The 27,952-nt window shown below is 42.6% G+C and overlaps 3 protein-coding genes across 4 annotated transcripts; 1 reads left to right on the top strand and 2 right to left on the bottom strand.

The window, feature by feature from the left end:
- Window positions 1-464: 464 nt before the first annotated feature.
- On the top strand, window positions 465-22,914 carry slc5a10 (solute carrier family 5 member 10). The gene is made up of 15 exons (XM_058066072.1): window positions 465-563; window positions 644-715; window positions 862-966; window positions 1,983-2,042; window positions 2,354-2,458; window positions 2,559-2,664; window positions 4,678-4,758; window positions 4,864-5,069; window positions 6,844-6,979; window positions 15,432-15,539; window positions 15,610-15,760; window positions 16,224-16,392; window positions 19,284-19,499; window positions 21,744-21,837; window positions 22,075-22,914. Exons 2-15 carry the CDS (start codon window positions 701-703, stop codon window positions 22,263-22,265), a joined length of 1,743 nt encoding a protein of 580 aa, XP_057922055.1. The 5' UTR covers window positions 465-563; window positions 644-700; the 3' UTR covers window positions 22,266-22,914.
- On the bottom strand, window positions 4,518-14,218 carry LOC131124988 (protein FAM83G). The gene is made up of 5 exons (XM_058066046.1): window positions 12,981-14,218; window positions 11,693-11,860; window positions 10,543-10,667; window positions 7,300-8,638; window positions 4,518-6,156 (listed from the first exon to the last, which is right to left on the bottom strand). Exons 1-5 carry the CDS (start codon window positions 13,470-13,472, stop codon window positions 5,785-5,787), a joined length of 2,496 nt encoding a protein of 831 aa, XP_057922029.1. The 5' UTR covers window positions 13,473-14,218; the 3' UTR covers window positions 4,518-5,784.
- On the bottom strand, window positions 21,460-27,793 carry LOC131125014 (GRB2-related adapter protein-like). Of its 2 annotated transcripts, XM_058066097.1 has the most exons (5): window positions 27,510-27,791; window positions 27,342-27,439; window positions 26,573-26,692; window positions 24,455-24,767; window positions 21,461-24,376 (listed from the first exon to the last, which is right to left on the bottom strand). In XM_058066097.1, exons 1-5 carry the CDS (start codon window positions 27,585-27,587, stop codon window positions 24,197-24,199), a joined length of 789 nt encoding a protein of 262 aa, XP_057922080.1. In that variant the 5' UTR covers window positions 27,588-27,791; the 3' UTR covers window positions 21,461-24,196. The 2 variants fall into 2 exon arrangements, with proteins under 2 accessions (XP_057922089.1, XP_057922080.1); XM_058066106.1 differs by lacking the exon at window positions 26,573-26,692 and having other exon boundaries at window positions 21,460-24,376; window positions 27,510-27,793.
- Between the last annotated feature and the right edge of the window lie 159 nt (window positions 27,794-27,952).

Here is a 27,952-nt window from a genome sequence, read left to right as displayed (position 1 = left end):
CTTACCGGCAGATGTTTGTGTGTTTAGACGCTAATGATTCTAAACTTGTCATGGGCAATGATTGACTATCAGTGTGTATGTTAGTTAGTGTGTGTGTGTGTGTGGGGATGACGGTCCACATGGGCACCCACACACACATATATACGATCATGCATGCACACTCCATTATCCCCTAGCAGGCCTGTGTGTGTGTGTGTGTGCCACATTAAAGTGATGTGTTTAATGATCACTTTAGGCAGAAGGGCGGCCCTTTTCACACAGACTCCCCACACACCTCGTCCGTCTGCCGTTCTTTTGACACAGACAGCTTTGCAGCAAGACATGAAGTGAATGTTTGTTTGTGCAATGCCTTCTTGGTGTTTTGGTGGTTACACAAATTGTGAGATTTTGATGGGACTTCAATAGTTTTTGTGTACAGCAAGGTGAATACAGGAGTATTATCTAAGCGTGCAAGGATGTCCAATTCCACCACCAACTTCTACGAGCTGTCTCAGTCCTTTAGCTTCTCTGATATCATCGTCATAGTAACATACTTCCTCCTCAACCTGGCTGTCGGCATCTGGGTAAGACACAGATTGTTGATTGTTTTACAATTTCCATGGATGTGCTCACGGGTGTGCTCTTGGTTGTGTGCACGTGTCAGTCATCATGCAGAGTAAGCAGGAACACACTGAGCGGCTACTTCTTGGCTGGACGAGACATGGCCTGGTGGCCTGTGAGTATTCTAGCATCTCTTAGGCTCACGTTGTTGTCATGATGAATAATATGGTAATTTAAGTAGGACTAGATGAAAAGAGAACCGTTTCATTTTCTATAAAACTGTAATGTTTTTTTCTGGGGTTAAAATTGTGCATTTCACAGATTGGGGCTTCATTGTTTGCCAGTTCAGAGGGCTCAGGCCTGTTCATTGGCCTGGCCGGGACAGGAGCTGCTGGGGGCATCGCTGTCGCTGGCTTTGAATGGAACGTGAGTACGCGTGCTTACATGCATGCATCCATCCATTATCCAAAAAAAGCCATGCATGTAATCACAGATTTCAAAACTGGTGTAAAATATGTTTCTTAATGTTTATTTATTAAGTGTAAACACGTTGTTTATTTCATTCATTCATTCATCTACTGTGCCGCTTGTCCTTACTAGCGGCACTAGGGTCGCCAGTGAATTGAATTTAAAACAGTTATTGTACTGAATTGCATGGGACTGTGCAAGTCTAACTAATCTTTAGTGTTTGCCAAGCATGTATGTGGTTGGATTTACCTTAAATTTAATTTAGTCGGTGCTAAAGTCCTTTTTTTAAAAAAAAAAAAAAAAAGCAAAGAATTTTTTTTAAAAAGCAAACACAAAATTTTGCATCTATCATCATATTAGAAAGGAGACACATCCATTTTCTGTGCCACTTGTCCTCACTAGGGTTGTGGGGGTATGCTGGAGCCTATCCCAGCTGTCTTTGGGCGAGAGGCGGGGTACACCCTGGACTGGTCGCCAGCCAATCACAGGGCACATATAGACAAACAACCATTCACACTCACATTCATACCTATGGACAATTTGGAGTCACCAATTAACCTAGCATGTTTTTGGAATGTGGGAGGAAACCGGAGTACCCGGAGAAAACCCAGACATACAAACGGGGACAACATGTAAACTCCACACAGAGATGCCCAAGGTCGAACCCAGGTCTCGGGATCACCACTCGGCCACTTTGCGATGTTGTCATTCAATCAACAGCGTCCAATTCCATCAAATAAAAAGGCAAACCTGCTTTACTTCTAATTACTGCTGGCTCCCTTATGAGCCATTACCAAACACATGCAGTAGGGAGCGCTCATGCAGCACATGTTTCCATGCTACAAACCTGATGTAAATATTGAGGAATGCTGATGCATGAGTGAAAACTTTAATTCCAGTTTTACCACTCCTGATTTCTTGCCTGAGGCAACTGTTGTGTCTAATCTAATCTAATCTCTATGCTTTTATTTTAGGCCACTTATGTGTTGCTGGCTCTGGCCTGGCTGTTTGTTCCAGTCTACATCTCCTCAGGGGTTGGTACACACACACACACACGCACACACAGCTGGTTCAGCAGGTACATTGAAGGACCACAGAGACATTGTTCTTACAAGCATTCCCCGCCTTGAAAATTCCCCAGTGGGGTGTCACACACTACACCGCACAACTCAGCTGTCTTCTCACCACATGAAATACTCTTATTAGACTCTTCTGACTGACTCGTAATTAATTCCAAAAGTCAGAAGTGTGAGAAATGCATAAATATTCTGCTGAGAAACAGGTCACACCGCGTTGACAAAAAGACTAAATTGTTGTGTGAATGCGTTAAAATGTGTGTGTTCAGATAGTGACAATGCCTGAGTACCTGGGCCGCCGTTTTGGAGGAGAAAGGATCAGAACCTACCTGGCGGTTCTCTCACTCCTGTTGTCCATCTTCACAAAAATTTCAGTATGCCACAAACGCAGCACAATCAAGCCATACAATGACCCACTTGGGAACATAATCACGTCCATATTGCACAATGTTGACAGTTGTGTTGTTGTACCAGACTGACCTCTACTCAGGAGCCCTGTTCGTCCAAGTATGCCTGGGATGGAACCTCTACCTGTCCACGATCCTCATGCTGGTGGTCACTGCTCTCTACACAATAGCTGGTATGCAAACAAATACTTTCAGTCTTATTGGTCCAGGCAAGACTGGCTTGTAAACATACTGAATTAAATGCTGTGTTTTTTCCTGGATACAAATACATTGTGGGCTGCACGGCGGTCGAGTGGTTAGCGCGCAGGCTTCACAGCTAGGAGACCCAAGTTCAATTCAACCCTCGGCCATCTCTGTGTGCACGGTGATCGAGTGGTTAACGTGCAGGCCTCACAGCTTTGTTGACCCAAGTTCAATTCCATCCTCTGCCATCTCTGTGTGGGGTTTGCATGTTCTCCCCGTGCATAAGTGGGTTTTCTCCAGGTACTCCGGTTTCCTCCCACATTCCAAAAACATGCTAGGTTAACTGGCGACTCCAAATTGTCCATAGGTTTGACCACCCCGCCTCTCGCCTGAAGACAGCTGGGATAGGCTCCAGCGGCCCCACAACCCTTGTGAAAATAAGCAGTAGAAAATGAATGAATGAATGAACAAATACATACTTTCATTCCTAAATTGGTTGATCAGCGTTGACCAAACATTTTCAAAAATTGGGTTGGCGCCTCGAGGCAAAACCTACTAAAATATACAGTAGATGTAATATGTGTTGCCATAACATCAGCATATACTGTGCATAAGCTAACACAAGAAGACATACATTCGCTGCAACAAACAGCATTTTACTGTGATAAAAACGTCAATTTGCTATTAATTAATTATTCATTTGCAATTTTTCTAAGATACATATTCTAAGGACCTCAGTATAATGCAGTACAGCACACTACCTCAAACCACAACCGCAGTAGTAAACATATTGTGTACCTCTCTGACAAGCAAAATTGTGCCTTAGAGTGTATCCCCATCACTATCCCCTGAATGGCAAAATAATTATCTATGCTGCTTATCCTCACAAATGTCGCTGGAGCCTATCCCAACTGACTTCTGGGGCAATAGGCGGGGTACACGCTGGACTGGTCGCCAGTCAATCACAGAGGAGAGACTGTAAATTATTTAATAAATCATGATTGCAACGTCTAAAATCATTTATCTACAATAATGGATATGAGTGATGACAAATGTTAACATAATGACAGTGGGTGTAGTTGAATGTGATGACAATGTGTAGTTGGCAGTGGAATAATTATTGGTTTCAATTTATGGTGACTACTGATTGGCATAATGGATGAGACGAAATAGTCCTGGACCTTAGCCTGGTCTGGACCACAGAATAAATCTCCGTGGTAATTTCACAACATATCCCACTTTCCACTATCCCATGTTTGTGCAACAGGATCACAGACAAGGCTTAATATTGTTTATCTATCCATTTTCTATGCCGCTTACCCTCACTAGGGTCGTGGGTATGCTGGAGCCTATCCAAGCTGCCATTCACATTCACATTCATAGACAATTTGGAGTCGGCAATTAACCTAACATGCATATTTGGAATGGGGGAGGAAACCGGAGTACCCGGGGAGAACATGCAAACTCCACACACAGATGCCCAAGTCTTCCCAATCTAAGGTCTTCCCGATCTCCTGACTGTGTGGCCTACATGCTAACCACTCGTCCGCTGTGCAGCCCCTAATATTGTTTATATGTATATATAAATGATACACTAATTTGGGGGACAATAAACATTTAAGAATGTGCTTGCAATTGGTGAGTAGGTTAAATTAAAAAGTAAAATGGTATACATTTATTTACATTTAACATTTATTCTCAATAAAATTGAACCCCTTACTGTATGTTAAGCTGTATTTGGCAGTGTTGCCCAGACCAATATCGGCAATGTTGGGGTGTTTTCCCAAGTGTGAGGCAGGGCCTCTCCAAAAGTTTTCCAAGGAGACAAGGCAGCTTGAGAAAAATCAACTATTTCAAAGCAATATTTTTTTATTTTTTTTACTTCCTACAGTGAGCAGGTAAAAACTGTTGGGGAGGTCCTAACCACAATATGAAAACAACTGCAAATGCGTACCATCATTAGGTTTTTACAAAACTCTCCCAACACACTGACTTCCTCTCAGGTGGTCTGGCTGCTGTCATCTACACGGACACTCTGCAAACATTAGTGATGATTGTGGGAGCAATTATCCTCACGATCACTGGTATGTATGCTCATTTCATTCCATGCAGAAATGATGCAGAAATAATAGCGCAGGTTACTTCACAGAACAGTGGTTGCATTGACAGTGTGTGCTTTTGATTTACAGCCTTTAACAAGATTGGCGGCTATAGTAACTTGGAGCGCGTTTACAGTATGGCAGTACCAAGCAAGATCATTCCCAACAGTACCTGCCACTTGCCTCGTCAGGACGCAATGCATCTGTTCCGAGATGCCGTCACTGGAGACTTGCCGTGGCCCGGCATGACTTTAGGGCTCACCATCCTTGCCACCTGGTACTGGTGCACTGATCAGGTACTTCTGCACACATGCAACTCTGTAATGCATGTTTACGGTCACCTTTAAGTCTGGAGTGGAACGGTATTTGTCATTTTTCAAATCAAAACAAGTAAGAAATACATGTTTAGGGTTGCTCTGCAGATTTTTGGACGCTTGACTCGAATATTTCAGCAAAAAGCTAATGTTTTATTAATAACATTCACTTTTGGTCCCACATCATGTTCATAAACACATCTACATCTGTACAAGTCCACTAGGCTTTGTCCAAATATGGATAAAACTGTCAAGAAGAAGCCCCGCCCCCACAATGTCAGTAACCAATCACAGTGTTTTCATCGTAGGGGTCAGATGACCTTAGCTCCCCACACAGACATAGCATCTGTGTTTTGTTTCTAAAAAGATTTACAGTGCAAAAATCTGAAAGTCTCCTTTGAGAGGTGGTCAAGTAAATGTTCCTAAGGTTGTTTTAATAGACCGCAGTCTATATTAAGTAGGCATCTTGCAAAAAATATCCTGATATATATTGACAGTTCACCTGCATAGTAATGTAATTCATTTACATTCAATTCCTTGTTAACATTATGTATAACTACATTAATTTACCGTATATGCATTCTGAGCCTCATGGTTTTTTTTTTTAAATGACATGTATGTCATAAATAGATTCCACTGTTACAATAAAAAAAGAACATCAACAAATATCGTTGAGTACCTGGACTGGCCGACATTTCTACCTGGTTGCCTTGTTGTTTTGAGACACCTTCTTCTGTGAGACTCCTCCTCGCATCCTCATATGTCGAAAACTGTTCATCTTAGAGAGAGATGCTCCAAGCCCGGAAGGGGTGGTTCCAGATGATTGGGAAGAAGTATGAGTTGCCTTCCCGTAGCTCAAACTGTGCCGTTGTGGTGAACGGCCAGATCGTATCTCAGCTCGCGCCAGGTTGGCCTCTGGCTGTAGTGTGTGTCCCTGCCAGTAGCGGTGTCCTCCAATCACAGGGCCGGCTGCTCTGTGGGGGCGGTGGAAACTTCCTGGTTTGGAAATGATGACTTTTGGGCCTCTCTGTCTTGCATCCCGACCAGGAGACCTCGACATCGGGAATAACTGCACAATGAAGTTAGTAGTTGCGTTAGCAATGTGTTAGCAGTGTTATTATCATCATTCAGTACATATTTCTACCTCGAGGGTCACACACATTTTATTCTAATCATAGAGCTCTGCTCTATTACTCCGGTCTATTATTACTCTTGACAAGGAAGTGATTTAGTTTTTTATAGCAGGATTTTGCCAGACCTGAGGTGCCAGCCTATAGCCTTTTCCTGTAGTCCTGTGGGTGGCAGTAATGCCATAGAGATGTCACATGGTCTTGCGAGATTAAAACATGGGCCGATTTCTTGTTCGGAAAAAAAATTTGTGTCAAAAAGAAATGAATCTTCGTCTCGTGTCCAAACAGGCAGGGTGAGGGTTCACTCCTCATGCTCTCATCACCTTTTGTTGCATTTGTTCAGTAGTTGTCAGTCATACAGTCTGTTTGTTTGGGTGGGTGGAGCAGGGGCCAGTAGCATACACACAAGGAATTAGGTGATTGCAGTATATTTTTTTTACATATATCAAAAAATATATTTTCTTAAAAGTAATGACAAAATCTCGTCTTCGAGTATTATGAAATTGTGTACAAAGTAGTGCTGATCGGATCATTCCAATTTCCTTCTGGGGAGGTAATTTTCTAATTACTAATTTACTGATGATAATTTGCTATGATAAAAAAAAATGTGCTTTTTTTTTTTGCAGGTGATTGTCCAACGGTCTCTTGCCGCCAAAAACATGAGCCACGTAAAGGGAGCGTCCATCCTAGCGGCCTATTTGAAGATGCTGCCCTTCATCTTCATCATTCTACCAGGCATGATCAGCCGTGCTCTCTACCCAGGTACTGACACACGGATATACGTACTTGAAAGGACTTAATTTAGGAGCCTACATAAACAACAGAAAAGGGGTCTCAATGTGGAATTTCTCATAAATATTTGTGAATAGTCCATAAATCATATTGTTACGTTCCAACATAAGTGTTATTTTAATGGAACATACCCTTATGTTCTCCATTAACGTTACTTTATTTTACATAGATTTAGTGAGCCATAACAAACCCGTCACTAACACTGTCAACAAGCTGGATATTAGAGTGACCGTTTGAGCTTTGTAGTTTTTATACTGAAAATACATCCTAAAAAAAACTAAAAAGCTTACCTGTCTAAAGCGCCTATATGGTGAGACGTGACCCTGCTTGCGTAGCTGCTGTGATTGGCGGATGAGGGCCGCGCTGTCCTCCGTCTGACTGGGCTCCCGCAAATCCAGCATGCTTTGAGAGAGGCGGGCCATCATGTTGACACCATCTCCTAGCCGATTCCCACGACCTGACCCTGTGGTGACAATGTCAACCAACAGATCGCTGGGCTGCTGTTGGGAACAGTCGTAATACTCCTCTTCTGATGCCGTTGAAGTGCTTGAGGGGTCATCAACGGCAGCTCGGTCGCACATGACCTTGGTGCTGTCTTGGCTACCGTTGTCGTTGCTGCCAGAGTCTCCGCCTTCCTCCATAGCGGTGACGCGGACATGGCTGGACAGGCTGCCTCTCTTGTTCATGGAGGAGTCTGTTTTGTCATGCGGGTCAATTTTAACCAAAGTGATGAGTGCTTGTGTGGGTTGGTCTGTGATGGCTGGGTCTATGACCAGGTGCATTGTCCGCCGTTTAGGAACAGGAGGAGCTGGCGCTTGAGTTTCTGCAGCTTTTTTGGACTTGCCTGCTTGCAGAGGCTCTGCAGCTGGTTCAGAAGTGGGATTGTGTGTCTGGGTTGTCTCCTGTGTGGTGGTCTGCTGAGAGGGCCTCCTGGAATCTGTTGTGTCTGTGATGATTTCATCTGAAGCTTTACTTTCTGGCTGCTGCTTTTTGGGTTCTGAGGTATTGCCAGGAGGAGGTTTTTCTCTGGCTTTTGTATCCTGACAAGACGCGGCCTCCTCAGTCTGGCTTGGTAATATCAGCGGTGAGCGGAATCGAATTGCCTGACTGACCTCAAAACGCTCTGACCTCTGCAAGTGAACCTGATTGGCTCGCTTCTCATCCCGAATGTTGATGAAACCAATCACATCACTCGGTGGGTCTGGTTCTGGCCAGGTGGGAAGGTACGGGATCAGGTACGCTTTCTCCATATTGACTAAAGCTGGATGTATCTGTGGCTCCTCAGAAACAATCTTAAGACGGCCTTTGTGAATTTTTAACCCACCTGGCACCTGTGAGTTCTTGTTGCTAGAGTTCTGGTCAGAAGAAGTAGGGCTTGTGTGCGTTCCTGCGGCAACCAGGGCATATTTGGGGTTGATGAGCTTCTTAGCAACGGTGGCTGACACGACAACAGGCGCGGCCTGAGGGAGCGGGTCAGGGACCGGTTCATCGACCATGGGGACCTTGCTGAGAGACACACTCCGGGACATGAGAAACAGTTCCCGAAACTGGAAGTCAAAGGTCTCCACCGCCTGTCCTGTGATCACTGTGATGAGATTACGGTCCAAACGAGACGAAGACCACGTGAAACTGTAATGGCAAAAAACATACAAACATTATTGCACACTAGAATACCTGTCACACTGTATCCCTATCTGGTTCTATAGTTATCATCACACTTTACATCTTTGCTATTCCTTTAAACTTCTGGGGAGGCATCACAAAAAAACACAAGCCAAAGAAAAGGCACAACAGACTTGTGGAGTTGGTCCTTTAGATCAGGTTTGGCAGGACCCACCGTCACACCTCAGTAACAAACAGTGACCCAAATTATGGACATTTTCAACTAAAACGTCGCGAATATCTTATATTTAAGGGTTTACATAAGGGATACTTAGATGGTGCTGACTTTATAACGTGTTGCAAGCATTATATCCCACCGTTTCACTATTTTATGACTCGGCAGGTAAGTTTAATAATAATAGGTTTTTCATTGTAAGCCGAATTCCCCATACAACAAAACGTCTTGGAGTGGCGAGACGCTTATCGTCTAATTATAGCCCGCTCGTCTCCAGCATATGGAAAGACGATCTAGCTGTGTGTCGGACGGATGGCACATGAAGTTCACACTCAATGTGCTTCCCTTCCTGCTCAAGCTTGGCCAAGTCACCATTAATCATGGCACACACCTAGTGTGGCGTATAGCAAGCAAATTGCACAGATGGCGACTTACTGCAACTCGCTTTTGGGAAGCAACCCACCAATTGAGATTCACTGCTTTAGATCACTGGATAGTGGGCCTTTGCCTAGTCAAAAAAAGATGAAAATAATACTGCGCTTTCATTCTGAAGGGGATTTTTTTTTAAATATAGCATGGAGTTGTCAATTAATACTCCTACAGGTGGCGACTCTGTACTGTTAATTGAAACCCACTGTAGTAGAAGACCAACATTTGTTACTAGTAAGTCTACTGCCATTAACATGTTGAATGTCATATATGGAGGTGTTCAAAATTGCCTTGTAAAATTGCGTATTCTACTTCACATTTGGAACTGAACTGTGTGTGTGCATGCATGTGAATGCATTCAAATTTCCCCTCATGTATAATCTTGTCAATGCTAGACTAGTGCGCTTTCACTTCCTGGTTGCTGTGCAGCATGTACGGCGTACGAGTGGTTAGCGCGCAGGCCGCACAACTAGAAACCAGGGTTCGATTCTCCGCTTGGGCATCTCTGTGTGGAGTTCTCCCCGTGCATGAGTGGGTTTTCTCCGGGTACTCCGGTTTCCTCCCACATTCCAAAAACATGCTAGGTTAATTGGCAACTCTAAATTGTCCATAGGTATGAATGTGAGTGTGAATGGTTGTTTGTCTGTCCTGTGATTGGCTGGCGATCAGTCCGGGGTGTACTCCATGTCATATTGTTTCGGACAATTTAGTTTGAACTCCAAATTGAACAACCTTTTGGCCGTTGGACTTTAAAACCAGGGCTCGACAATAACGATGTACCGATGGCCCGGGGCAAGTTAAAACAAAATTCGGGCAAGTAAATCCAATCAGTGATATTCCCGTCAGGCAAGCGCACTTTGGCATGCCATACTGCGAAGAGTTTTTTTTTTAAGCAGTTCTTGTTGGGTGTTGGTAAAACACGGACTGCGTAATTCCGGTGGTAATTTGCAAACTAATCCTTGCAAATCTTGAAATGGACCAATCAGAATCGTTTATTTAGAACGCGGTCCGCGTTTTACCCACAACCGTTCTTGTTCGCGATCAACCAATCAGTGATCGTTTGACTACAAAAACATCTATCATGGCGTCCCTGCCAACATCGTCTAATTCTTCAACAATTTCTGAAGGAAAACATTCATTTTACATGGGGCAAGTTCAGGCAAGTACATCTCACCTTAAGGATTCCCCATGGGCAAGTAATTTTTATTTTTAATGTAGAGCCCTGAAAACGTATAAATTATGTCCATATAGTGCATGTGGAGCTCACCTGTATGAACCAGAGATGGCTCGATCTCCATCGACCAGGAGAAACTTCTGGCTCAGGGAACCCCGGACTTTCTGCGCTGATCGTGTAAAGAACTCCACACCTCCACAGCAACGCACACGAATATTCTAAACACAAACACAAAAATGTTAACGTGAGATGATTTTTGTGATGACACAAAAGAGTTAAGTGAACAAAAGGCCAGACAAGAGGGTGAGGACACCACACAGAGAATGACTTTTTTGTGTTGCTCAAGCTCAGTAGATTCTGTTGATGCTTGTGTTGTGTTTGCAGATGCTACAGGTTATCTATGCACGGGATGCGTGTGTGGGTGTACGCGCATGGGTGTGACACACCCTGCTGTGTTTGTCTCCTGCCCTGTGATAAAAGGGTGTGGTTCCAGGCTGTATGTTACCTCGTGAGTAAACATTCAGAGAAAAGTCTTGCAGAGGGCATGAATGGCTTCTTACAGTTATAAAAGCATATAATGAGAGCGGCAATATAACGGCAGATAAGACAAAGCAGTTGAAAGAAAAATGTGCGGGTGTTTTTTTATATGAGGGAGTGTAAGTATCCACTGTTGGTTTAATTTTATTAAACCACCTGAAGACAGGAATGTGTGTAGTATTTTTCGCGCCTGCAGTCTGTAATATTTGCAGAAGCTCCATTTAAGTGTTTTCTATTACTGTACAAACCAGTTTCACTTGCAGAGGCAATGAATCACAAAGAAACTCAGCCTATAGCAACTGACGAGCTGCTGCCTGCACCTTAAACAGCACCTTCAAGTGAAAACATGTGCCACTATTTCCCATCACGTCTCTTCCTGTTTTCCAACATTTGAAGTTGAATTGTACAGAACACTAGAAAATGTCCAGGGTGTCCACAAAGTAGTACTCATTGTTAAGGCAATGCTAAAGTGAATACTGCAAGAAATCGAGTAAGCCCACCACCTTAATATGTTTCATAATGGTGTATTGAGCAAAAAATCTTGTTGTAATAACACCCATTTGTCTACTCCTTTTTTTGCTTTTGTAACAAATGTGTGGAATTTCAAAGCGACTTTATGGAAACCCTGTACTTATCAAGATCTGCCATCTGTTCAACCAGATCATCAAAACATCATCAGTTTATTTATATACGTATGTACATATACCTTTAGGTGTCCACGGTGCATATCAGCTCTGCCACACATGGAAAGAAAGCTGGGAACTGCAGATATGTCGATGATTATGTACACAGGAACTTTCCGTCTGTAGGCCGCATCCAACAGGTCTCGAAATATGTCCACATCAGTGAAAGCATCCATCACGACAGCAATCACCTACACATACACACATTGGACGCGACACAAATGATGTTAGTGATCTATGACATACTCTTGAGCAAGCAAAACTATATCCGTTTTAGTCACAATCACAGCAATTTCCTGTGTTATTCTGAATGCACTAGAAAAGTGATATATGAAGACGTGTATTAAGTGACATTTAATGATGTCATGTATTTTTTAGTTGAAATTAGCAAAGGGCGTTTCCTTGTCTGTCTTGTTTTGTGAATGCTTTGGCATGTGTGTGCATGTGCAAGAGAGGCACGTGATGTGAGAACGCAGCCATGGGTTTTCCGTTCTAGACAGTCACACTGATGACAGACCAGCTCAGCATTGACTGGAGAAAACTGCTACGGAAGTCAGCCACAACTAAACTATAAATCATTTTTTCGTCATCAAAAGTTGAATAAACTCAGTGAGTACATAGACGCAAGGTGACAATAGCGGTTAGAATTTGAAAAGCTGAAAACTAAAGTGTTCCACACTGACATTTCACAGCAGGTTGGTGCTGGACTCAAACCTGTATGCCAGCTGAGGCTTGTAACTTCCTCCACCCACAGCAAGACAAAAAAAGATGTTTAAGTTGACAAATTAAATTTATGGTTTGTTTTTACTTGCAGCAGAGGGAGTATGGCGAGTAAAGTATGGCCATAGGGCCATATTTTAATTTTTATAGGCCTGTGTCTAAAAATACAAGACAAAACAGCAACAATTTTAAAACAAAAAAGTGCTCTAACAAGAAATTACAAATGTTCACATTAGCAATACTAATAAATATACACCTAGTCACCTACAATGATAAAACTGATTAATATTAATATATATAATAATTCGTATTAATTAATCAATAAATCTGATTAATACTGTTCTGTACTGACTGACTGACTCTAAAGTATTTAGATTACTTCAGTGAGTTGCAGGATAATTGCACATTAGAAACACCCCTGGTATGATGCAACATATTGGAATTTATGTGCTATAATACAATTACTGTATCCAGACTACATTGTTGATATTGTTCTTTTTAAATGACAGTTAAACAAAAATAATTCAAATTAGCACATTTGTGTGTATTTGTGTGATTTGACTTTGTACAATGTGTTGACGGTCTGCTTACTCTTTGGGCAGAAGCGATGCTCTTGCGCACTACTTCCTTGATATGCGCATGAGCGTCAGTAGGGGGCTGCGTGTATACAGTCACGCGCGTGACCCCACGGTAGGAGATGGCGTCCGGCCAACCAAGGTCCAGCTCTGCTACGGAGGCTTCGGACCGGTCCGGCCAATACTGAAGCGATACCTCGCCATCTCCAACTTCCCCTGACCCGGGGGTTATGTTCCCCGCTTGGCCGGGGGTCTCTGGCTTTTGGTGGTGCTCATGTCCGGGCCGGTAAGCCTCCGCCGTGTGGGCGATTCTCTCCAGTTCGGGTTCTGACAGGAAGTCCCGGACAGTGTTCTCGCTGAGAAAGTCATTGAAAGCACCACGGCCGTGGTTAATGAGCGCCTCCAGGGCTAACCGCTGGTCCTCACTGTAGAAGAACTCCGGCTTGCTCTCGCTCACACGCCAATTGACGTGGTGGTCGTCAAGACACTGGATTTGAGACAGCGCCATGTCCTCAGAGGATCCACTTTAAATAAGTATTTAACACAAAAACACTCAGCGGCGAAACTTCCGAAAGTAGCCCTCTTTCACCACCGTCCTGTGTGCATTACCCGGCGGATCCCCTCGCCGTGGAGCCTCTCATTTGAGAGGAATTACAGTCCACAAAAGCGCAGCGGCAGAATAACGAACGAATGTCGGCTTTCTCTCAAAACAAGAAGGTGTCACGGTGAACAAAGCTTCCCCCGCCCAGAGCCACGCCTTTCACCTGCTAAACAAAAAAGAGGTGGTCTACCAGCGGCTTGGTTCGGCAGTTTAGCGGGGTCCGTTCGGCTAACATGGAGGAAGCAGTGTGGGAGTCATGGCAGCTGTCTGGCGGATGAGTGTATCTGGTGTCAGGCTTGTGAGTCAAATTAAAGCGGAACACGTACTTGAGAAGAAAAGAAGTCATTAATCCCAGTTCACATACATGTGTTGAAACTCCGAGTGACTCAGACACTTTTTCCTTGGAGTTTCACGGCTCAAAGACTGCAAACTGTTGACTTCCAAAAAATACAAAAAAAAGTCTCGAAATGTTGAGTGTCGACGTGGCACGTAGAATCCTCGACTCACCCCAAACTATTTTCACTGCCTTTATTAAATCCCGTTTTCTTTACATTACAAAGCGTCCTTTGTCCGTGAAGTTAGCATAGAGGTACCGGTTCGTGAGACCCAGGAATCCGGCAACGGAAGCTTGGTTACCGGTAGACCAGTAATCGAGGGAGCTCAAACTCCACCCTCTTGAAAACTTGTTTTTTTAACCCAAAAGTGGGAGTTGAATTTGTAGCTGCTAAATCCACTTTCGAAGAAGCCCCATTCCATAAAGTTTCAAGGAAATGCACATTTACCTTTTAGGCTAAACCTAACATTATGTGACTGTTGGTTCACCCAACCTGTTTTATCACTGAAAAGTCAACATAACTTTCATTAGAATATAATAAAAACCTTAAGTTTACAGTACTTTTTCTGAGCTTTCAACCATTTTTAGATTTTTATTACCAAATTGTACACCAGTATTTCCTCCGTATGCATGAAATTTGAGATTTTATCAATATTCATAGGCAATGTTAAGGGAAATTCTCCGCTGCAATGACAACAATTGTTAACCTTTATTGTGTACACCCTAATGATTTTGTTTGATGCATGCCCAACCCAACCGCTAATATAGATAGATTAGCATAAGATTTTCAAAGCTCATAAGCCAACAATGTCACCGATCGTGTGTGTAATTCTCATAAATTAGCAAAAGGGAAGGATGTCATGAGTGTGGTGATACATCTCCTGTAATAATGGCTGGTTCATTTAAAATCAAGGTCAATAATGGACCTGCCAGCACACTTATTATTATTGTGTTTTAATAAGATACCTTTAAAGTGGACTCCTGTAGAGCAGTTACACACAAATAACCCGCACAGAAAACTTTTTAGATTGTCCAGAATTTGCACCTATTCCAGCTGTATTTCCTTGTATTTGTGCTTCCCGTCAAAACTGAAATTAATGCACCTTTCCCAGCGAGGAATTTTTGTATTTGCTGGGAATCACCAAATACAATAACTTCAGCCTGAGCTTGTTTCGTAAACAGAGTAACAGAGCTTGGGGGAGGGCGGGGAGCTTACCTAGCCATATAAAGAAGTCCGTCCCTCTGTGACATCAAGGGAGATTTTTACCACGTCTTTTGAAAAAGAGCGTTTTGAGCCATCCCACACCTCCTTATCTGAAGGTTTGGCATCATTTAACATGACAATACAACATTCTGACTACATTTATAGGTCAGAAAAGTGGAAAAAGCATAATAGATCCCCTTAAAGTAACACTTTCTGAATATTGATTACCTTTTCATGAGTAGAAATAAGAGCAAAGGCACATGAATTCTGAATGAGACTCTTTTTGTGTAAATAACATATTGTGACTGTTGATGTCCTCATGTTCCAGACTCGGTCGGCTGCGTCGACCCAGAGGAGTGTGTGCGAGTGTGTGGAGCCGAGGTGGGATGCTCCAACATCGCCTTCCCCAAACTGGTCATTGAGCTCATGCCAAGTGGTGAGAGCTGAAAATGGATAGTATTGTATTCGTTTATGTTCATTAACATATATTTATGTGTGTGTTGCAGGCCTCCGTGGGCTCATGATAGCAGTGATGATGGCCGCTCTGATGTCTTCACTGACGTCCATTTTTAACAGCAGCTCCACACTGTTCACCATGGACATATGGAAGAAACACCGACCACGAGCCTCAGAGAGAGAGCTGCTTTTGGTTGGCAGGTGTGAAAGATGACATACTACTTTACTTACTTGTATGTTTTAACTGAAAACCATGTAACTTTGGGCGAGAGACACCCTGGACTGGTCAAACTTGTCAAACTCAACCCAGAACTTCTGATATCATCTCCTGTCCACCACTGACTCTGCTCCCCTTGGGAACACTCACATGCATGAGTCTTATTTATGTCGTAAATGCCTTACTTCCACTTATTTTGTCTACTCTATTGGGTAATACAAATATAAAGGTGTGTTAGTTTATGTCTAAAGGGTCATAAACAGGTTTTCTATATTGTAACTATGAAAATGTTCCATTTATAAATAAGGACTCCTACTTTGCGGAAATTCACGGTTGGCTCTGCAATCAATTAACCACGATAAACGAGGGATTACGGTGCTGCTTTATGCCACTCAAATTAGATCTTTGAGTGGGATTATGATTTGATGTTTGATGTTCTTGGTTAAGGATCGTGACGGTGATCCTGGTGGTGATAAGCGTGGTGTGGATCCCCATCTTACAGTCCGCCAACAGTGGCCAGCTGTATGTTTACATTCAGTCCGTGACGAGCTACCTTGCTCCACCTGTCACGGCCGTCTTCACCCTGGCTGTCTTCTGGAGGAGAACCAATGAGCAGGTGACTCTCTGCATGTTTAGATTGATAGACTTGATAGATTGATAGTCCCGTCAATTGAAAGATCCAATAAAATAGCTGTCTTTATAAAGATAACAAACAGTATTATGCACAGCAACCACAATAATAAACATACTGTATTGTTGAACGAATACCCATACTGCAATTCGAATTGAGCTTGGTTTAATAATGCATATCATAGCATACCTAATATAATAATCAAAGGCAAGTAACACCTTTTTAATTTGCTTTAACAATCAAGCGTTAGCATTAAGCTCTGTTACATAACATGCTCTTATATGGCGAGCAAATCAAAGTTCATCACACAGTTAATCCCTATCTAAACTGCACCAACTCTACAGAGCATTCTGGAGTTTTTTTCCCTTCCTGCACTTTTATTAGCCTCATATGGGCTACAGCTGAGTGCCAAGATTCCTCAATCATCACAGAGAAATAGTGTGACTGTGTGTGTTTGTGTGTCCCACTCTCTACAATCAAGCATATTGCTTTCTTTCCCGTTGTTTGAATTGCCAAGAGGTAATTTAATGCACTTTCCTGTGTACACACAAGAAAGTGAGTGTTCGTGTCAGATAACAGATTCAGGCAGAGTTATTGCAGCCAGATAAAAAGATTATAGGGCGAGACATGAGAGATAAAAGCACCGTAGTGCAAGAGACTGTCGGTGCTAAACGCATTGCAAGTCAATCCCTGTTTTTGCAAAGCACCTTGAGGGTGTGTCTGCAGAGGATTTTCTCCTTGACTTATGCAACATATGAAGTGTATGTCTTTGTACATAAACAGTTCTCAGTGTAAAAGGTCAGACATCCGCACACCAGCAGCCACATGCTAAGACAACTGTAGTCAGAGTAAGAACAAACAAGACTTGACTGCCGTGCATGGGAACATGACACGTGCAATATCCTGTAATGTGTTAGCCGCTGAAACAAGGGTGGGGAACCGACAGCCATACATGTCTCATGAGAGTTTTACATCCGGCCCACCGCGCTAATCTACAAATAAACAAAACCACAGAGGTACTGTTAAAAAAACAACCCACAATTGCTCATATAACATAATAATAAATGATTGTTTGCTGCTGTTTGCATAAAGACATTAAAAACACCTTTGGTACAACATTAAGTAATGTAATAAGATGAGACATCCATACATTTTCTATACCGTTTATCCTCACGAGAGTCAAGGGGGTGCTGGAGCCTATCCCAGCTGTCTTTGGGCGAGAGGCAGGGTTCACCCTGGACTGGTTGTCAGCCAATCACAGGGCACATATAGACAAACAACCATTCACACTCACATTCATACCTATGGACAAACTAGCATGTTTTTGGAATGTGGGAGGAAACCGGAGTACCCAGAGAAAATCCACGCACGCATGGGAAGAACATGCAAGCTCCATACAGAGATGCCCGAGGTGGGTATCGAACTCAGGTCTCCTAGCTGGGTGTCCTGCATGCTAACCAGTCGTCCACCTGCATGCTTTCGAATGATACCGTAATTTATCACATACAGTATTAATTGGCCCTGTACCCTAGAAAGCGCCCATGAATGATACGGGAAAAGGTCGAAATGATACTGTGTCAAAGCCCAGGGCAGTGATACTGATAAAATATAGAGTTTAACCATGTCCAGTATCAGCCCCCGTAGCTGTCCACTCAGAGCGCGCTGCTCTGGTATCGTGCCCGTGAAACAACCAATCAGAGAACAGCGCACGAGCGTGAACACACGCTATAAATATTCCTAGTGCTTCTCCAGTCACCAAAAAACCCAAACTTGATTAATGGAACTTTAATTGTCAGACATTGATAAGATAAGACTATTGATAAAATATTATTGTTTAAATATTTTTGTTTAGATATAATACATGTAATAAACTGAACATTTTCTGGAAACAAAATGGTCTTTTGATTAAATAGTACGTGATAATAAGCTCATGATTAAATAGTATGTGATAATAAGATCATCATCAAACCATGTGATAACCTAAAAATACAGTTCAGCTTGACGTTCCACATTTTGGTTTGGAAAAGGAAGAAGACAAAAATACCATTTAAAGCCAGTCTTGTTGTCATCTGTTGACTTTCCAGCGTGACGGAATCAAACCACACGGATGACATTCTTTGCAGGCAAAACAGTTAAGACACACAAGTGAGTGGTGTTGCCGCACGTGCCAGAGAGTGAGAAGTAACACAACAGTTAGAGGAGTTGCACGGTGGGAAAGTTGTGTGTGAGACAAAAGACACGCCCTCAATTGTGACCCGAAAGTGCTCCACCACTTGGAATATTAAAACGTGTATATTACTGTGTCCCTTCCTAGTAATAACAATAATGGTTTCTGTTTAGATTGATGCTGAATATATGTTGTAATGATAGTGGTTGTTTTAAGAGGGAACAGATACTGGATGTAAACTAGAAACAGGATGTAATATACACTCGATTGAAATATTACAAGTTGATCAAAAGGGGCGGCACGGCGGACGAGTGGTTAGCACGCAGACCTCACAGCTAGGAGACCAGGGTTCAATTCCACCCTCGGCCATCTCTGTGTGGAGTTTGCATGTTCTCCCCGTGCATGCGTGGGTTTTCTCCGGGTACTCCGGTTTCCTCCCACATTCCAAAAACATGCTAGGTTAATTAGCCACTCCAAATTGTCCATAGGTATGAATGTGAGTGTGAATGGTTGTTTGTCTATATGTGCCCTGTGATTGGCTGGCGACCAGTCCCGGGTGTACCCCGCCTCTTGCCCGAAGACAGATGGGATAGGCTCCAGCACCCCCGCGACCCTCGTGAGGAAAAAGCGGTAGAAAATGAATGAATGAATGAAAAGTTGGTCAAAAGTTGAATGCAAATGAAATGTGTGTGTATGTTTGTGTTGTCAGGGTGCATTCTGGGGCCTCATGGTAGGTTTGGTGGTGGGGGTGTGCAGAATGGTGCTGGAGTTTGCCTTCCCCCCTGCCAGATGCGGCGTTGTGGACTCAGCGCCTGCAGTCCTGCGCAGCGTCCACTACCTTCATTTTGCCATCCTGCTTTGCGGACTCACTGCCATCGTGGTCATCATTGTATCGCTGCTAACACCTCCACCGGGTCACGAGCAGGTACACACACCTGGCAGCTGTGTCACTCAGCTTGTCGCATGTTTGGCCTTTGTGTTCCAGATAAGTGAATATCTAAATCCAAAGATCAACAATCATGCAGACTCAACTGGCTCACAGTACAGTACAACTTTTGTTGCACACCTGACAATGACACCCTGAGCTCTTCATCTTTGTTTGACAGCTTATGAATTCCTGGCATCTGCTGACTCTGACCTGCATATGAACTTACTTATTAGCTGACCCTGCTTGGTGCTATTTGAGAGTATTTTGACTATGTTTGAAGCGGCTAAAAAACTCTGAATTAAGCATCAGTGCAAAGGACGTAAAAATGCACTTTACAGAGGTGGAACCCTCCTATACTGCTATGCTAGCTAAAGTGACAACAGAGTAATCACATGCATTTTATTCATGAAGAAGGACAGACCGTCTCCCTTCTCCTTTTGGCCACAGCACAGCATTCTTTCTGTCATTCCTCAAAATTGCAATTGACCAGAGCTGTAAGCTGGAATGCAGTTCATCTAGTATGCAGTTAAGTCCTTTGGCTCATCCCTAAAGCTACAATAATTTGAAATTGGGCCTTAAAATAGCATCCTTCAACTCACAACTGGCTTTTCATAAGGTGAATCATGTCTTTATTTACTTTGGTGGTTTGTAATGTCACATGTCACAACCTACAAACAAACAAAACCACCGAGGTACTGTTAAAAAACAACCCACAATTGCTCATAAAACATAATAATAAATGATTGTTTGCTGCTGTTTGCATAAAGACATTAAAAACACCTTTGGTACAACATTAAGTAATGTAATAAGATGAGACATCCATCCATTTTCTGTACCGTTTATCCTCACGAGGGTCGCGGGGGTGCTGGAGCCTATCCCAGCTGTCTTTGGGCGAGAGGCAGAGTCCACCCTGGACTGGTCGCCAGCCAATCACAAGGCACATATAGACAAACAACCATTCACACTCACATTCATACCTATGGACAATTTGGAGTCACCAATTAAATTGGGCCTTAAAATAGCATCCTACAACTCACAACTCGCTTTTCATAAGGTGAATCATGTCTTTATTTACTTTAGTGGTTTGTAATGTCACATGTGGACCAGCCAGGACACCAGTGCTAATGTTTCTCCTCAGACTTGCAGTCTTGTATGTGTAACATACTCATTTCATTTTGTGTCAAGTGGCTTAAAAAGAAATTGTTTTCCCACCTGCAGGGTATGGCGGCAGACAAAGGCAAACAGGCAGTTTACATCCAAATGCTTCAAAAACACAGAAATAATCACAAACGCCACAAAACACATGCAATTCTCCTATAATATATAAATCTTACAGGATCAAAAACAAATACAAAAGACAAAAAAAATCTAGAACAACTACATGAGAAAAATACATTCATATTTTTAAAGTCTGGCACCCCTGGTAGCCTATCGCTAACTTTCTTGTACAGCTTGTTTAACGTCCATTTAGTTCCCTGCGTGTTTTTGGCATTTGCATCCTTTTTTCGGAACCTGCAGCATTTATGTGATTTATGTGATTTTTGATGTGTTTTGCGGCTATGGTGTGTTTTTGGTTTTGGATAGTTTTGTGTTAGGAGCATTTGGATGTTGCTGAACATTTGCCACCTTATCAGGGTGAGTCCTGTAGCAAAAATATATATATATTCCTTCATGCATATAAAATCTGTATTTCTTTGGGATCAAATGCAGGTAACACATTAAAACTGTGATTTTAAAGGCTTTTCCAAACTTCCTAATCGTGTGTTTTTATTAATTTTCCACTTTGCATATGTCGAGTAAGAAGTGTCTCATATATACTGGATATCCCTGGGAACGTTGACATTAGTGTAAAACCATTTTGGTAGGTCAGTCGCACAGATTTATTTTTCTGGACCAAAAAAGTAGGTCACAGTTACAGCTGAATAACAAAAAATAAACAAAATAAAAAAACACAGGAGTATAAAGCAACTAATCCAGACTGAATGTGATTTGAAAAGGTATTATTTGTAGGCATGGGGATGTTGACTTACTGACATATGCCTCCTTTTGGCATTGCTTATACTAGATGTTGATATTGGAACAATTCCAAAGAAATCAAACAATTCGGTTCAATTCATCCGGATTGTCCTGTTAATGCACCACCAGAATTACCCGCGTCACATGCACAGCAAGCAAATAATATATATATATATATGAATGATGTTTACATTACAACCATGAGTTCCCCTTTCTGCTCTTCAGGTAAGGAACCTGACTTGGTGGACTCTGACCGAGGAGCCTCCCAGAGAAATCGCTCTACAGAAAGTGTCCTCTGTCAGCCGCCGTAGTTCTCCAGGTATTGGCACCAATTTTAAATACAGCAAAACCTTTCAGGTTGAATGGAACGTGCGCCATATTGGGTTAAAAAAAAAATCTAAAATCTAACAGAAAGACATACTTGCTCACGGTGCAACAAAACAAAAACACAACACATCCACAGCAAGTTAACCCATCACATAAATCAGCACACACACACACATGATGACACAGTAATTGAGCAACTTCCTCTGACTGTTTGTCTGTGCGTGTGCAGACTCTGAGCCAGCAGGTCCGATGACTTGCAGTCAGGGACTCAGATTGTGCGTCTCAGCAGTTCAGAGCTCACAGCAGTCATATCCCAGGGTTCCAAGCGTCAGAGAGAGCGTGTTCTGGTCGAGGTTCTGCTGCATGAACGCCCTCCTGCTGGTCAGCGTTAACATTTTTCTCTACGCATACTTCGCCTGAGCTGAGTGGACATCCTGCCCCGCCCGATCCTGCTGAGCAACAGCCAATATCTCCGACAGGAACCACAAACTATGCCCCCACCCCCGGCCAGATAGGGGGAGGGGAAGCAAAGTCTTGTTTTTGTTCACACAAGTCTTATGAAGGGAGAGTTCAGGTTCATTTAAATGTAAAATTCTTGGAAAGAAACTCTCACCCAATATACACGATTGCAACAATCTGACAAAAATGTTATTTTTATCCATTTTAATATATTAGTCACTTTTTTCTTTATAGTTTAATTGTTGAATTTTCATTTGAATCTGACTTGCATCCCAGCTGATTCCTGGTGGAATACACTGTGGTTTGTTTTTATGTTTTACTTGTGTGTATAGTACACTGATCTCATAATTATACAGTATAGTACATGGTATACATAATTATAAAGTGTTAGGGGGGTTCACACATGCAGTGTGTTAAAATGTGAAGAAATTGAAGTTAGTGTTGCATGTGTGTGTCATGACTCCCAACAAATGTCATGTGAGGTTTTAATTGAATTTTTATGTTTTTATCATCTTATTAAAGATTTGTATGTGCTCCTCTCACCTCCATGAAACCTGTTTTTGTAAAATATGGGTGCACATAGAGCAAGACATTGTGAACATTATTAAACATCCTCGCAAATTTAAGTTCATTTGTTCATTTTTTTAAACAAAGAGATTGGGATCTTTTAATTTCCTACATAGTATTTGCTTTTTATTTTTTAATTGCATAATACTTTGCATATTGTGTTCATGAATCAACAAAATCAGATTTCATAATTTAAAAGTGTGCGATGCTTAAAAAGTCATTATTAGGTATTCACATTTTTTGAAAAATATAGTAATGCATTTTCACCTGATAAGAGTGAAAGTCTGACAGCAATGATACTTCCAACAAATGGTGTGCTGACATATTGTCAAACTGGGCCCCTCCCACGTCAAACCACTCGGAACACACAGAAAAGAAGCAGAAACTTTACAATACAATACAAAGGAACCTCCAATTTGGACAAGAAATCAATTACAGAATGCTGATAAACCTCTGATTGGTTTGAATTTCAATGTTAATTGTCCCATAGGAAACAATGGAACAAGAAAATAATCTGTTCCAGTGTCAAAATATGCCATCATAAAATCTTAATTGTGCAGGGAACGTTTTCAGTAACTTATCATTCCTACTCGTCATACAAGTGTAACAAGAAGTGAACTTCCATACAGATAAATGGAAGGATGCCGGGGTTGACTTTGATAAAGATGCTTAAACCAATTAAATGTAGGTCAGTGCATGCTAAGCTATCTGAAGAAAACATTGTAGCTTTGTGTCGTAGGTGACAAAGCAAACTAGTGTCATCTTCTTTCTCTTTGGGCTTTTCCCTTCAGGAGTCACCACAGCAAATCAATCTCCTCCATCCAACCCTGTCTCTCTCACACCAACTACCCTCATGTCCTACTTCACTACATCCATAAACCTCCTCTTTGGTCTTCCTCTCTAACCCCAGCATCCTTCTACCAATATATTCACTATCTCTCCTCTGGACATGTCCCAACCATCTCAGTCTGGCCTCTCTGACTTTATCTCCAAGGCCTCTAACATGTAATGTCCCTCTGATGTACTCCTTCCTGATCCTATCCATCCTGGTCACTCCCAATGAGAACCTCAGTAATTTCATCTCTGCTACCCCCAGTTCTGCTTCCTGTCTTTTCCTCAGTGGTATCTAGACCAAACCCCCTGGCCGCACTTTGGACACCACTGTGTAAAGAATGCTAGCGAGTGTAGCTTTGCGAAACTGCGACAGAAACTGTTGCACCTTGTGAGGTTCCACTGTATTGTTTGATTACTGGTTCACCCAAAAGGGGGGTCCATGGTATTTGAGTGGCAGTGACACAGCTAGAGTGATGGTTTGATATGATATGTTAGTGGTATAGCGGTTGGACGCATTGCGGCGGAAAGACTCCAACACGCCCGTGACAGCGTCCTCTCCAGCACCTAGAGCTGGAGCAATCCAGAAGGTCGATTATGTCACCACGCAGGAAGTGTAGGTGGGCGGTGTGCGACGGGGTGTAGTCACACAGCGCATGAGCCAATCGAGGTTTCTACACACAAAAAAGAGGCAGCATGAAACGGGTGTGTTTTTTTTGCAAGGTGATAAGACTCCAAGTGGACGGTCATACCCCCAAAACGTGTTCCAGCAGCTGCATGGAGGACGACTCTCTCAGGGGGTGAGGGCCTTGAATGCGGGCTGAGGGGAGGGACTCCAGAGAGGTGCTTTTATAAGGGTTGGGATAAGGGTTATGTCCAAACTGCGACACAGAGTGAGGGGATATGTCTGAGGGAGCGTCTCTGAGGCAGACCACCTTCTCCACTGCGATGCTGTGAGTCCTGTAGAAGTCTACCAAGCGGTTCAGGGAGCAAAAGGCCTCGTCCCAGATGCAATACTGACCGCCCCCTTCGAGTACTCGGAAATGTTCCACCCGGTCGCCATAGCTGTGACAAAAAAAAAAAAGTGAGACGTGAAGACATGAGGACATGGATTCTTCTTGTTCCATCTGCTGATGGATGGCAACATGTGGGCGGGGCTCTGAGGTCACACTAGACTTCTAATCTAGGTGTCAACACTGATCCACTTAAAGGCAGACTCAGTCTACAGTCTGGCATTTTTTTGAAAATCAGGTTGAATGTTATGATAATAAAGTCAAAATATTATGCCAATAAAGCCATAATTGACAAGAAAAAAAGTGCAATAGTTGGAAAATTAAAAAAAAAACAACAGTAATGGAAAAAAGGCAAAGATAAAGTAGAGAAAATATTATTTAATAAGTCCTAATACAAGGAAAAACAACCAAAACACAATAAAGTTGTCATTTTTGGAAAATGAGGTTGAAGAAAACGTTATAACAAAAAAGTTGATTTCAGAAAAAAAGTTACGTCATAACGTCGTAATATCATACGTCATAACTTCATGTCCAAAAATCCAAATTATGCCTTTAACATCTTAGTGGACCAACAAAGTAAGGGTTAGAAATCACATGGTTCTACTGCAGGGGTCTCAAACTCGCGGCCCGCGGGCCACATTTGGCCCACGGGCCGCGAGTTTGAGGCCCCCACCTTGATACCAAAGTTTAATGTTGAAATGACAGCTTAAAGCTGTGTGCACACCGGACACAATTAACATGATTTTGCCCCGCCCATACTGTTACCCTACCCTGTTACCCCGCCCTGTTTTGCTTTGGATTAGCAAAGACGCTAAAGGCTTATGACGCTGGGTACAAATAAATGCAGGAAATGATTTGGAATAAAACGGAAAATACACGTCAAGATAAAGCATCTCATCAAACATGTTGTTAAAGTTACGACGCTGCTCCCAGATGGAACTGAGTACGATGCTAACTTGCTAATTGGGTAAAATTATTAAGTTTCATTAATGTTCATGTTAAAGGTTAAATAACTGTTAATACTGTACATTTGAATCTGAAAAAAATAATTTAGCTTCCAACTGTATGTGGTTTCTTACGTTTTCTTATTTGCTGTTTTATTATTATTTTACTTATTTATTACTGATTGATTGATTTATTGTCTTTATTCTTAATTTGTTTATTTATTTATTTTTATCTTATTTTGTGTATAGAAAAATAAAAATTAAGATATTTGAGTTTGAGACCCCTACTCTTGGAGTGAGGTCCATTTCATTGACCAAATGATTTGTCTCACAAGGCTCTTGCTGGAGCACTATTGCCCTCTGTTGACATATCCTGGTATTACACAATGTGGGAACATGATGGCTGCTGAATGTTCATATACAGTAAATAAAGGACACGTGACCTCTCACAGAGCAGGCAGATGTTGTGTCTTTAAACATTCATACATGGACGCCTCTGACATGTGTCAATTACATAACGTACCTGCGTTTAATTCATTACAAGACCTTTGTACTCTTATGTAATGGCCTGATTATTGAACACATTTCATTTTCCCTCAATGATTAAATGGGCCCAACGTCACTTTGGTGACCCAAATTATAACTCCTCCTCCTCCTCAAAACACACACACACACACTCCTGCACGCTGTCCGTGCGGATGTGATATTTTTAGTTAAAATGGATTCCTGTGGAACATATTTAGATATACGCTTATACCAACTGACACATGCGTCCACCCACCCACCCAACCACACACACAAGGATGCTGCAACTTGCTAATGTGCTAATCTGCAATGACACAATACACAGTAATAGTAGAATAAAGGAGAAAAAAAAGGCCCTCAATGATGGATTATGCATATCTGATCTTACCTAACGGATACAGAGAACTCTCCGGGAGCTGACTCACTTTCCCTCACCACAAACACACCGCTGTCCTGCCAGTGCAGACGCCGCTCCGCCTCCAGTCTCGACACCCGTCCTGCAAACCACCTACAGAAAGCAACATGCAGACAGGCGAGGATGGTACAGTCCAGTCACATGCAGGCCGCTTTATTGGGTACACTTACACATATTACAAAGCTGGATCCAAATCTGCTCATATTGCACATTTTGATTGGCACTGTGATTATTTACCAATATTTGGTATTGTGGTTGCAGTTTGCAGTGGATCACACGGAGTGAGCTGGGATAGGCTCCAGCATACCCCCGCAACTTGTGGGTATGGTGGAACCTAGTTCAGCTGTCTTCAGGCGAGAGGTAGGGTACACCCTGGACTGGTTGTCAGCCAATCACAGGGCACATATAGACAAACAACCATGCACACTCACATTCATTCATTTTCTGCCGCTTTTTCCTCACGAGGGTCGCAGGGGTGCTGGAGCCTATCCCAGCTATCTTCAGGCGAGAGGCAGGGTACACCCTGGACTGGTCGCCAGCCAATCACAGGACACATATAGACAAACAACCATTCACACCACATTCATACCTATGGACAATTTGGAGTCGCCAATTAACCTAGCATGTTTTTGGAATGTGGGAGGAAACCGGAGTACCCGGAGAAAACCCACGCATGCACGGGGAGAACATGCAAACTGAGTTAAGTTACTGAACAGTAAAAAGAGTATAGAATGTTTCTTACGGATGTGGAAGAAGGGAAATATAATTCTCTGGCACGTAGCCTCGTTTGCCCTCAACCTCTGCTGTGAACCAGCAAGAATCCTCCTCCATTTCTATCACCTAAAGATAACACACAGGTATTTTTAATTGCATTATCATGATGACCCCATGGCACATTATGTAGCCTTACCTTGACCATGTCGCCTTTCTGAAAGCTGATCTCATCCGCTTCGGATGCTGCAAAGGAGAAAAGTGCCACCGCCTCCATGTTGGAGCCAAAAGAGGAAAGATGAGCCACCAGCAGAACTCTTCACTTCATCAACGATGAGAGATGACAGCAGTGTGAGGAGAGTGCAGTGAGGTGATAAAAAGTGGAAAGTGGGATGAGATAATCTGCGTGTGTGTGTGTGTGTGTGTGTGTATGCTGCTGCTCATTAGTTAATGAGGAGACTTTTTCTAAGCGTGTCCCTCTGTTCTTCCATGTGACTGACTGTGTGTGTGTGTGTGTGAACACGTGAACATGACTGCCTCCTCTGACTCAAGCTTATGTCCGCACACATCAACGCGATGCTTAAAATAATACAGTAAATACAAATAAAATTCTACAAAAACATTAAAATAAAATTTAAAAAT

Source organism: Doryrhamphus excisus, chromosome 1 (genome assembly GCF_030265055.1).
Source record: "Doryrhamphus excisus isolate RoL2022-K1 chromosome 1, RoL_Dexc_1.0, whole genome shotgun sequence".
NCBI lineage: Eukaryota > Metazoa > Chordata > Actinopteri > Syngnathiformes > Syngnathidae > Doryrhamphus > Doryrhamphus excisus.
This window is presented reverse-complemented; position numbering and strand designations above follow the sequence as displayed.

Coding starts and splice junctions, on each gene's coding strand:
- slc5a10 (XM_058066072.1), top strand. Junction 6,980..15,431: donor CAGCCGTGCTCTCTACCCAG/GTACTGACACAC, acceptor CTCATGTTCCAG/ACTCGGTCGGCTGCGTCGAC. Junction 15,761..16,223: donor GAGCTGCTTTTGGTTGGCAG/GTGTGAAAGATG, acceptor TTCTTGGTTAAG/GATCGTGACGGTGATCCTGG.
- LOC131124988 (XM_058066046.1), bottom strand. CDS start 13,472: ATGGCGCTGTCTCAAATCCAGTGTCTTGACGACCACCACGTCAATTGG. Junction 11,861..12,980: donor GCATCGCTTCTGCCCAAAGA/GTAAGCAGACCG, acceptor GTGTATGTGTAG/GTGATTGCTGTCGTGATGGA. Junction 10,668..11,692: donor TGCACCGTGGACACCTAAAG/GTATATGTACAT, acceptor GTTTGTGTTTAG/AATATTCGTGTGCGTTGCTG.
- LOC131125014 (XM_058066097.1), bottom strand. CDS start 27,587: ATGGAGGCGGTGGCACTTTTCTCCTTTGCAGCATCCGAAGCGGATGAG. Junction 27,440..27,509: donor AGAAAGGCGACATGGTCAAG/GTAAGGCTACAT, acceptor TGTTATCTTTAG/GTGATAGAAATGGAGGAGGA. Junction 24,768..26,572: donor GAGTTCTCTGTATCCGTTAG/GTAAGATCAGAT, acceptor TTTTTGTCACAG/CTATGGCGACCGGGTGGAAC.